Source organism: Paralichthys olivaceus, chromosome 15 (assembly GCF_024713975.1).
Source record: "Paralichthys olivaceus isolate ysfri-2021 chromosome 15, ASM2471397v2, whole genome shotgun sequence".
Taxonomy (NCBI): domain Eukaryota; kingdom Metazoa; phylum Chordata; class Actinopteri; order Pleuronectiformes; family Paralichthyidae; genus Paralichthys; species Paralichthys olivaceus.
The window spans coordinates 15886955-15898520 of NC_091107.1; the positions used below are offsets into that span (position 1 = coordinate 15886955).

Below are 11566 nucleotides of genomic sequence, written 5' to 3' on the forward strand. Positions count from 1 at the left end.
AGACCTCCGCCTTTACTGACCTATGGACTGTGGAAATTAACATCGCTCTAAGAGAAGAAAAGAAAGATGAATATTAGGAGACAGGGTGTGAATTTCTCTCACCATCATTAGACACCAGTGTGCAGCGCAGGACGGGGAGTGATTGCCTTCCTGACCGCAGGGGAAACCATTTAAAAAAGGAGCCAGGTGGGATGACATTTGGCCGAAGTGATTGCCAGGTTGTAGAAGGAGCTGAGCAGCCTGTAGTGACTCACCGCAGACTGCTGTGCGAGTCTGGACCAAAAGCCACTGTTCATTTGGCATCCTTCACTGTTGTCACCAGGGTTTTAAATACACTTCAGACGCTGGAGCAAAAACAGCCGGGGTCAGTTGGAAAATTTAAAAACAGAGGTCCACTGCAGCATTCGTGATGAGTTAGTGCGACTGGAGAGGCTATTTAGGAACCCAGGCTGAGAAGAGAGGTTGCGATGTGTCAAGTGGGAAAGCATGGGATTTGTTATTGCTGTTGACTATAAATCTGGATATTTTCCTCTGCAGGTACAACATGGCTACTCTGTTGACCTTGCATCTTGTCTAAAAATCTGACCAGAATTCTTGAACGGGAGTGAAAAAAATATTGTCGATTTCAGTTTTTGTTCAGAGGAAAAAGAACAACTGCACTGGTAGATAGAAAAAGTAGTAGTTTCGTGATGATGCTGTCGTTTGAGGGATGAAGCCACTGATATATTTTGCATGACGAATAAAAAATATTCCCTCTCTGATATAGAAGAGACACACAACACTAGATACGTTCAGAAAGAGGAAAGCATGGATGCACTGTGTAAATGATCAGGAGCAAAGAGGAGGATGGTGAAATCCTCTGGTCTGAATGCAGGGAAGCCTCACAGTGCAGTGATTAGGGGGTTAGCCTTGTTGACATGAGCATCAGGTTCAAGATGGAGCTTTAAAAGATGAAAAGAGATGCAAACCTTTTGGTGGAGCGATCACTGAATTAGTCTCCATCCAGAGTCCAGATAAAAACTGCTGTGACTTAGAAAGAGCCCCATTCTGGTCATTCCATGCAGTCACTAGTGGGCAGGGTGCATTTTAATTATACAGTATGCATCAAATAAAGGTGTTAGAACATATGTCAGAAGACTGTAGAACCCATAGTGTGAAATCTCCTGTTTATTTTCATTTTTCTTTTAAAAATTTCTATTGGGATAAACCCCTTGAGATGCGCCATCTCTTTTTCAAAGGGGTCCGAACGCACACAAAAGAAAAACGAAAAGACAAATACAGATCAAGTTTATTAATAAAATATTACTGCCATAAGCACAAGGCGGTCAAAGTGCTAGTGGATCGCCAGATATATTAGTCAGGCGTAATATATAATAAGATAAACTGTGAAAGCTTCATTAATAACAAGGAAGGTACATCTCTAAATAAGAAGACAGGGCGTGCTTAGACAAACCCAGTGAGTCAAATTAACCTATTATCATGAGGAAAATTATTCAGCTCTTTTTTTTTTACCTATGACAGGCATATATTTCTCCTGTGGTAGTGAGGAAATGGAAAACTGATATTTTACATTGTCAGGTGCAACTAAATTTATTGGCTAAAGTTTTAACAGCAGCACATTGCACAGAATTTGTGGCATTGAAATGTTTTCTCCCATAAAATTTCACCCTGAGGGACTCAAGTCTCAGCTTGAATGTCTCAACTGAGAGATTTGATTTCCTTCATATATGATATAGTCAACATAAATATTTAACATTTGATCCTGTAGTCTGGGTAATTAGAGCTGCAGTGGCTGAGTTTCTTTTGATTTTTCACAGCAGCTTGTTTCTGCTCAGAAATTATATGGAGACTCTGTGGGGGAGGTAGTGAATAAGAGATTGAGGCGAGGTAAACAGACTCGGGTCATTTGTTCCCTTTCATTCCCATAAAACACAGTCAATCACAGACAGAGCCGACCCGTCGCAGTCTCTGCGCGGCTGTGTTTGTTTCAACAAAAGCTGAAGAAAATGTGCGTCGTCTGCGAATATTCAGCTCCGGTCAATCTGAGAATGCCAGAAAATGGAACATGGGAGCAGACTACGAGCATTTCAGGTTTAAGCCTCATCAATATGTGCATCAATGTTTCAGTACATCTTGCCCTCTTGAAGTTTAAAAGCAAGAAACTCAGCTCACATTTGAATCTGACTTATATAGTGAGTCGACAGGTGAGTCGAATCAGTGAGCTCATCAGTGTGAACGTAGAAATAGATCTGTTAGAGGGATCCCTCAGCCTTCCAACATCCATATTCTCAATTTTTTTTGCAAGAAACAAACAGCAAACAGAATAATAATAGGGTCAAATGTCTTCAGAGTTGAATTTGACATGAAAAGTTAATATTCTTGTTTTTGAGTGGGATCACAATCTTTTTTTAATCAGATGACCACAGTAAAAGAAAAAAAAAGATTCTTGACTCTTATTTTCCTCCCTCATCTTTAAAACATTATGCAAATGAGATGTATTTCTGCTGCTTGCAGCTACTTTAATGGGGATGCGTCATTGCACTGTGTTGTAGAATTAGCATTTTTATTATTTATATACTTTCGTATGCTTGCAAATGTTTTTGCTTTGTAATTGTTGTGGTGGTGTGAAGTGTGCATTTATATTCACATTCATATTTTTCACACCGGGATGAAGGATATTTATATCAAATCTTTTGTCTTTGTGTGTTTCACTTAAAATTTTGCTCATTACTGAGATTTTTATATTTTTCTACAGACTTACATCTGAATTTGAATGTACTGCATTGCAAGGATATTTTGAATTTGCGGTTTAAAGCTGTAATTTTCTATTTTCAGTTTGTCAAATCCTGAAATGAGAACTTCTGCGACAAAGTTTGACGTCCCTGTGAAGTCTATTTCTATGTGTGTGCCGATTGCATTGTGAGCCCACTGATTTGAATCACCTGTCTGTCAATCTGTGTGTGTCAGGTGTTTGGTGACTTTTTTTATTTAAGTGCAAACTAAATAAAAATAAAAATTTAGAATCACATGAACTGAAAGCACAAACGCAGCATCAGCGTTATAATTGCACATCTTTCTCCCTTCATGTTCTTTAATCTGAGTAAAGAAACAAGCCTCTGATGCCACATCTATTTTTAGTTCACTTTTTGACTTCTTGAGTTCGACCTAAATAAGCAGTTCTGCAACCCTTTGGCTTCACAAAAAGGTCAACACCAAACATCATGGATATTTTCTTTGTCAGAGTTAAAGTCAATTTGTGACAAAGAGCGATGAATGCAGGGAAAAGACAATAACAGAGGATTTGAGAAGAAGGTGTGATCACAGCGAGGTGCCTGGGCTGGAAATGTGATTTTTCTTTTTTAGGTATTGCAACTTGCAATTTAAAGAACGGCAGGAGAGTATTGCTGCCGATCTGAGTAAACACTGCACATAATCGGTCGCCTCATCGTGCCAATCGGCTGAAAAGCTTATACTGGGGGCATTTGATTCAAAGAATTACCCCTTCATTTGTTTTGAAGAATGGCACAGTGCAAATTATTACCATTAAGTCCTCGGCGGCACAGCTTGTGAATATTAACCATCATCCAGCCAATCTGCGGAGCTATTTTGACACGCGCCTTAAGGCACATGAGGAGCAACTAGTTTCCCTTGCTTATTATATCAGCAGGGAAATACAACTTCTGCGGCTTATTACTTTTTTTCATCATCCCCTGTGTGCGAATAAATGTCAAGCTTTACTGATGCTCTATAAAGAGGGCAAGGACATATGAATCAGCAGATGGAAAAGGTTAATGCATTCTTAAGTTAATCATTTTCTGCAGACATTCTGTCGGACCGACATGGCTGCCATACGTTAAATTGTCTGTTAACATTACTCTGTACTGTACAGTACACTTTTTGTATAAGTCTAGTGACCTAAAGGAAATTGTGCTCATATATTTGCACATATACACTTCAGTACATATTCATGAGAACCACCCTCGGGGGCCGGAATCATACATTATGAATTATTTAGTGTTTACTTCACATCAGATCCATCCAATATAAACAGATTGAAATATTTTCCAAGTCCTGCTGACATCGCTTTCTGTCTTCAGCTTTTGCTTTCATCTGCCAAAGTGTGTAGCATCACTTAACTGTTAAAAATACACAGCAGACACATCACATAACTGCAGATATGGGACGTCCTGTGTAGCTGCACTCTGTATATGAAAAACGTTCATTCATATGATGAGCACGACATGACACTACTCTTGTTTTTATGTTTATTTCCCAGTCTCCACGTGGGTAAGAACGACCTGCTGACCTTCTACGATGGCGATGACCTCACAGCCAACATCCTTGGTCAATACAGCGGCACAAAGCCACACTTCAAGCTCTACACATCTATGGCCGACGTCACCATTCAGTTTCAGTCAGATCCCGCCACCAACATATACGGCTACAACAATGGCTTTGTGGTCCACTTCTTTGGTAAGATTTGGCACATTGTTTCCCCTAAAGAGGTTATGTTACGGTATGTTATGTTATGTTATGTTATGTTATGTTATGTTATGTTATGTTATGTTATGTTATGTTATGTTGTTGGTTGGTTTGTTAACAAAAAACTGCTGAACAGATTTCTACGAAACTTAGTGGATAGATGCACTATGGGTCAGGAAAGAACCCATTATATTTTGATGTGGATCCACACATTTCTTCTACTGTCTTTAACATTGTGACATTTTTTTTTTATTCTTTTGAATTATAAAGAAATAATCATGGGTATTATATGTATGAACTGCTGAAATTTGGTGTCAATTTTGATAATTATTCAGATTTTGTGATTCAAAATAATTACTTGTAGGAGGAAGCTGTAAGTAACTATTACAAATATTCCTTTCAGCAATATCACAGATTTGTTTACCACTGCATGTGAACATTTCTGTTTACATAGTATATGCATCTGATCTCAATATGCAATATGGTGATAAAGAGTCAATCTGCGTGGCCGAGGTATGCTCTTTTTTAAATACAACTTCATTTTCAGTTTTTGTTAGAACTGTGTGAGATACTCTTTTTTAAATTAAAAATAAATATTCTTCCGCAAGACACAAGAAGCCTTACAAATGGTAATGAGCATGGAATACAAGATGTTAGTCATAGCTAGAACTCAGCAGGTTACCAATTAGGAAAGGAAAGCATCTTTGTTCCTTTCTTTGCCTCCTTGTCTCGCTGTGCCTCCGTCAGTCTGTTTTCTGTCTCATCCCAGGTGCACAGGATTAGATAACACCAAACACACAGAGACAATAATAGGTTGCACTTGAACATCAGCTGGTTTGACCTAGTGCTTTGTGTCTCTGGCCTTGTATATTGCATTTAAGAGAGGCACAGATTGACTAGTGCCAAACCACATGCTGTGTTCCTCCACAGCAATCATCACAAGCCCGTATTTACTTCTTCCTCTGACACCGGCTGCTGCTTAGTGCAAACTGAACAGACAGTGTCGCAGTGATATTAATTCTCTGTGGACGAATCTGTTGTTTTGAGGTGTTTTGGGATTTCCTCAAGGAACATCTTCATCTGTCTCTTTTATAATCTAGATCCTGTATAAAGAATGATAATTTAATATGTACTATGCAAGAAAGTGTAGCGTTAAATTATTCCCCTCCTCCCATTGTTGGCATTTAAAATGTTCCTAACTCTAAATCTCCTCTACCCTACAAACGCAAACTCCTCAGAGGTGCCCAGGAACGACACGTGTTCAGAGCTGCCGGAGGTCACCAACGGCTGGAAGAGCACGTCCCACCCCGATCTGATCCACGGCACTGTCATCACCTATCAGTGCTATCCTGGATTTGAGCTGGTCGGCTCGGAGATCCTCATGTGCCAGTGGGATCTCACCTGGAGCGGTGATGTGCCGAGGTGTGAGGAAGGTGAGAGGAAAGCACACGAAGCAAAGAGCGTGTGAATGAGAGGAAGACGTAACAGTTCTATGTTCTCTGAATCATTTGGTTCAAGTATTGCTGTGAGCACATTGGATTCATTTGGTTTAGAAGATTTGATTATATCATGCAATCCTCATTCTTTGAGCGGAAACTTTGATTTTGATGGTTACTGCTTTTTTCAGTATAGCTGCTGAGTCAATTGGAAGGTTAATTTCAGAAAGCTCTTTAAAAACAGACTACAGTTTGTATTTATTTACAGAACTGAAGAAAGGAAATGCATTATCACTTCCATGCATAGAAAACAAACTTTATACAGTGTATATACTCACTATTAAAAATATTCAAATTAATTTGGTTTTGGATAAAGACTGATAAAACAGGGAAATACTGTATTTACATTATTATGTGTCTGTTTCACAAAAGCAAACACTGCCACAAAGCCGTAATTTAATCGGACGGCTGGAAGCAGCCATTTTTAACACCCTGTAGACTGAAGTGTAGGTCAAACCTTGACTCCCTCCTCTGAAGATTTACTTTTATCTGTCGGTTATGACTAACTGCCGACTCCACCCTCCTGTTTGAACCATAGACTGTTCAGAAATATATACGGACTTCCTCTCACTAATCAGAAATGAAGCTAAAATATCCCACATATGAAAGCTGCTGTCTTGAGCATTTAGAGTCAGAGTCTGTGCAGCAGCAATCAAGGGAAGAGGCGCGAAATCGAGGTCACTGTGGATAGTGTTCAAGTATCTTGTGTTGGATTATAGACCATGAAGTATCTGTCTGTATCTATTTCTATTTGCTTGTCATTTATCTTAGAAAAGTAATATGATAACTAGTGTAAATGATTACTTTCTTTGAAAGTTCTTTGTAACTTTTAAAATATATATTTTACTCCTCTACTGCCACCAACAATTGGAATGATAACAAGAGTTAAATAATCATGATTGTTTTTTGTGATGCAGTTATGACATGTCGGGACCCTGGAAATGTGGAGCACAGTCGTAAAGTGGTCTCAGGCAGTCGCTTCATCGTTGGGTCCACGGTGCAGTTTATCTGTAACAAAGGCTACGTGCTGTCCGGCAACAGCCTCCTCACCTGCTACAACCGAGACTCAGCCGTGCCCAAGTGGAGCGAGAGGCTGCCCAAGTGTGTCCGTAAGTCACACAAGTCACACTCACGTGCACATACTCCTACACAATGTGCTAGGGCTATATACACTGTTGAATGGACAGTGTGATTTAATCGTATTTGTGCTGCTCATATTTTTGCACAGAATCTTACAGGTCTTGATACATGTCCGTCCTTCTGTCCCATTCTTGTGAACACAATATCTGAGGATGTCTTTTTTCAAATCAGGAACAAAAACATCAGTGGGAGTCAAAAATAAACGTATTCGATTTTGTTAGTAAAAGGTCAAAGTTGCTTGTGAATGCGTTGATTTAGAAACACCTTGAGGGAATTTCTTCAGATTTGGAATAAAAACGTTCACTTGGACTCAAAGATGAACTGATCACATTTTGGTGGTCAAAGAACAAAGGTCTGATGGTTCCCGTTTATTACATCCGGCACAAACATTCATTCGGACCCACGGATTAACTGATTAGAATAAGGGGGTCAAAGGTAAAAAGTTGTCCCTTAGACAAGATTATTTTGGTTAGTGGTCAAAGGACAAGGTCATGGTGACCTCACGAGTCTGAAAAATACATGTATGTAGACTGAAACTGCAAATGTTGGACATATAACTGTAGTGCAGTATTTCTACTGTGGAAAGAGGCATACAAATATTTTCTGTGACGTAAGACAGTGTCCCTTCTCTCAGCTGAAAAGTACGAGCCGTGCAGGAACCCCGGCGCTGCCTCCACCAGCGTGCAGAGCTCTGAAAAGGCCTTTTACCAGGCAGGAGAGACGCTGACCTTCTCCTGCCACTCGGGCTACGAGCTGCAGGGCGAGGCCTCCATCTACTGCATCCCCGGACACCCGTCACAGTGGAACAGCACTCCCCCTGCCTGCAGAGGTAAACCACAACACACTTGTAAATGTGAAGACTTTGTATCCATTTAGTGTAATATATGCTCAGACTAAACTGCACCTGTGTCTTTGTAGCATCTTCAACCCAGTATGAGAATGAACGCAGGCTGGACGGTGAGTTTTGAAATATTGTTATAATTAACTTTCCTTTTTTCACATATTTCACAGAAATAATGTGTTTTTTTTCCTTTAGTTGTTGATAGGGATTATGCGATGGAGGGAACCAACGTTGCCCTTGCAGTTTTTATTCCAACAGCAATCATCTTGGTGGTTGTCCTTGGGATTTATGTCTACTTTGCAAAGTAAGCTCTGACTTTTGTAGCTTGATTTGTTTTCACTTGCAATCATCAAATGAATCTTTACAGGACGTTCCTCTCCTGTTTCTTCTCTTTGTTTCTCAGACTGCAGGGGAAGTCGATCAGGATGCCGACGTCCTCGCCGCCGTACGACAACATGACGGAAGAGTCGGCTTTCGACAACCCAATATACGAGAGTGGAGTAAGTACAGATGTCATGAACATGCAGGACGTGGATTCACACAACACCAGTGTGCTGTCCTGATCCTCTCCCATCTGGCCATCACCCTGTCGTCATCTCATGTTTCACCAGCAGAGGGGGCCATCCACCCCCATCTCCCCCCCCACCATGTCCATCATCAGTGAGACCTGGAGGTTTAGCTGATGACGATGCTCATGTATTAAAGAAAAGAACACTTTCCCATCATCCTACGCAGATGTCAGAGGTTATTTACATCCTCCATCCACTAACTGTAACCTGATGTGTGTCATATGTCATCAACATGTTGGTTTGTACTCTCATCTCATGTGCATGTATCATTTTTCATGCTTCATTCACCAGGAAGGGTAAATGCACTTTTCTAGTCTAAACTAATCTGCAAAAATAAGACTGTGGTTTTTATTTTTTTTTAAACAACAGTATTATCCGTTCACACATTGTATTTATTTATTTAAAATAAATAGTTACGCAAATAGACAGATAAAATTGTGATTTAATTAAAAAAAATCTTTATATGTTATCATCCAGTGTTTCTGAGTCACAATATATTTACAGTGTGTGTACATTAGACCCGTGTTAAGCCACAGGCTGCAGTGTAACTAGTGACTTTATATACTGAAGCATTACAGTTCATTATGTTTGTGTATTTTATTTGTGCTTCGTCAATTGCTGACAAGTCCTAATCTCCCCCCCCCCCCCCGCTCCTCCAGCACCAGCAGACTCATAGATACTAATCCCAGTCAGTGTGCCCACATTTGACTGTGAACTGCAGAACAGCTATGAGGTGAGATCTCCTCCTCCTGCTGCTGAGAGAACCCTCTCACTCACTGCCCCCCCCCCTTCCATCAGCACTTTATGGGCATTGTTTCTATAACAACAACATCCAGTCATACATCTCTGTATAGAATTAAGGATAAAATAGAAGAAGCTATTTAATAGTTATGTGTTTGCAACATAAATGTCTCCTGCACACTAGTCACATGTTGATCAATTTAAAAACTATTTGTAAAATCATACTTTAGCCATAAGTTTTCCAAATGTTAGAAAAATGAAAATAATTATCAGCCTTCTGATTTCCTTAGTCTCTGTGTGACTCCAGAAGTGATTGTGATTGTGAGTTGAAAAGTTTGGGATCCACTGCTTTAGTATATAGAACATTATTATTATTATTTTTATTATTACTGTGTTTGAACCAGTAACTGAAGTAGCTTAATGATAAGTGAAAACACAAATAACTGTGGAAAAGATAAGAAATAAATGAAATAAAGATAGGCTATTTATGACGTACCAAAGAAAAGGCACCAATAACACTGGTGTGATGATTCTTATGATGAGGAACAGTTGATCACTTTCCACACTATAGTAAAATAGCAACATATCAACCAGCATCACATCTGAACATATACTAGTATCTGTTGAATAATCACCTCATACGACACATATCTATATTACAAAGTACCTTTCCTTTCGTTAAAACTTCCATGGGTCATTTTCATCTAAAATACAAATACAGAAATTCAAAATGTGCAATTCATTTGTTGTGATATTGCTGTTTGTTTGTATCATATTGTAAACAAGGATCTTCTGCTCTCAAAAAGTTTATGAATCCTGTTTTTGACTGATCTGTTTTGTCTGGTCTTTACAGGACAAATGAAAAAAAAGATTTAAGAGGTGTCCATATAGAGACCTTAAAGCAAGAGTTGCTCAAGCTTTGCCTTTTGGGACCCTCTCTGCACTGCTCATCTTTCCCTCCAATGTTTTTCTTTTTGTCTGCAAATGATGATATTCTTTCCATATTTCCCTTTGTGTGGATTCCTGTAAATATGTCTTTGTCTCCACGGTCAACTGTGAATCTGTGGGTCACCATGGTGATATTTTTATAAAGTAAATTGCTGATGACCGTTGGTGATTACATGTTTTTGACAACTTTTTGACGACTTGAGCCAGTAGCAGTCAGCGATCGAGATGTGTTGGCTTCAAATTCCCCATTATACCCAACATTCTTTGGGATAATCGCCATGATCACTTTGTTTTTGTATGTATGGGTCTGCTATTTGTAAATAAACTGCCTGTCCAATATGAGTGCCTCACGACTGACTAAAACCTGACAAATCACATGTGAAAATGTTTGTTAATCTTTCATTCGACTTTTATTTTGTGCCTGACATTCTCAGCACTGCGAGTGTGCTCCGTTTTTTTCCCATCGCACACAAAACCAAAAGATGCTGGATAATTTTCCCACCATAGCTGACGACTGGTTCCCACTGCATATCGCCTCAGAGGATTCACATGGGAAGCATAAGCTGTGCTTAACGTCACACTGTCAAGTCTGCCTCAAAGAATAAGTAGTAGTTGTACATTTGTGTGTGTTCCAAAATGTGGTTGCACCTCAACATCAGCACAAATAAAACTCACTGAAATACATGATTATTTTAATGTTTGTTTCCAATTTATCAATGCAGACTGACACAATTGCAATTTAGCCAATAAAATCCTGCAGTATGCATGGGTTTTTAAAAATTCCTTTGGGTTGTTGTGGTGCATCTGCTTGTGTTAAATTTTGTAGATAGACCTTGTATCATTTGTGCATCTTCTTTACGCTCTAACAAATATTTTTCTCAGCACCACAGCTGGTGCAGCCACATCCAGGAAACCAAAATCAGCTCCACATATCTATAATCCTCTGATTAATAATAAAATTAATTGTTGTTTAAAGTGTTGTCGTGTTTGTTTCCCAGCAGCATGATATTCACAAGGGCCCTTTTTACACGGGGACATTTTATCATGCAAGAACTAAAGTTTCTGGTAACGCACAAGGCTGAGACACTTTAATATAACAGAGCTAATGTTCTTATTCTTATCATCACATCATTTGAAAAACTCACACGATACATTTCTATCCCAGGTTTAATCACAGCTGTTTTTAAAATATTCTGGAGTGCACTTTTTGACAAGCACCAGAAGAAGAGTTGTTACTTGAATACGTACAGTTTGTATTATAGAATTCAAATAAAACCTTAGAAAATATTGTTTGATAACCATAACAAAGGTTGCACCAAATATTAGCTGATCATACACCATCTCACCAC

The 11566-nt window shown here is 39.2% G+C and overlaps 1 protein-coding gene across 3 annotated transcripts in view; it reads left to right on the plus strand.

Annotated features, from left to right (window-relative positions):
- LOC109628338 (seizure protein 6 homolog) overlaps positions 1–11192 on the plus strand; it is an 82556-nt gene extending 71364 nt beyond the window's left edge. Inside the window, exons 10-18 of one of the 3 annotated variants that reach the window (XR_002202646.2) lie at positions 4277–4473; positions 5721–5915; positions 6896–7087; positions 7753–7947; positions 8037–8075; positions 8155–8263; positions 8363–8459; positions 9188–9261; positions 10123–11192. Coding sequence is in view for 2 of the 3 variants with exons in the window: in XM_020085408.2 (XP_019940967.2) it covers positions 4277–4473; positions 5721–5915; positions 6896–7087; positions 7753–7947; positions 8037–8075; positions 8155–8263; positions 8363–8522 (1087 nt within the window). In the remaining variant the exon portion in view is untranslated. Of the gene's footprint in view, positions 1–4276; positions 4474–5720; positions 5916–6895; positions 7088–7752; positions 7948–8036; positions 8076–8154; positions 8264–8362; positions 9263–10122 lie in introns of those variants that run through there. The other 2 variants (XM_069509974.1, XM_020085408.2) reach the window with 2 other exon arrangements.
- Positions 11193–11566: the final 374 nt, after the last annotated feature.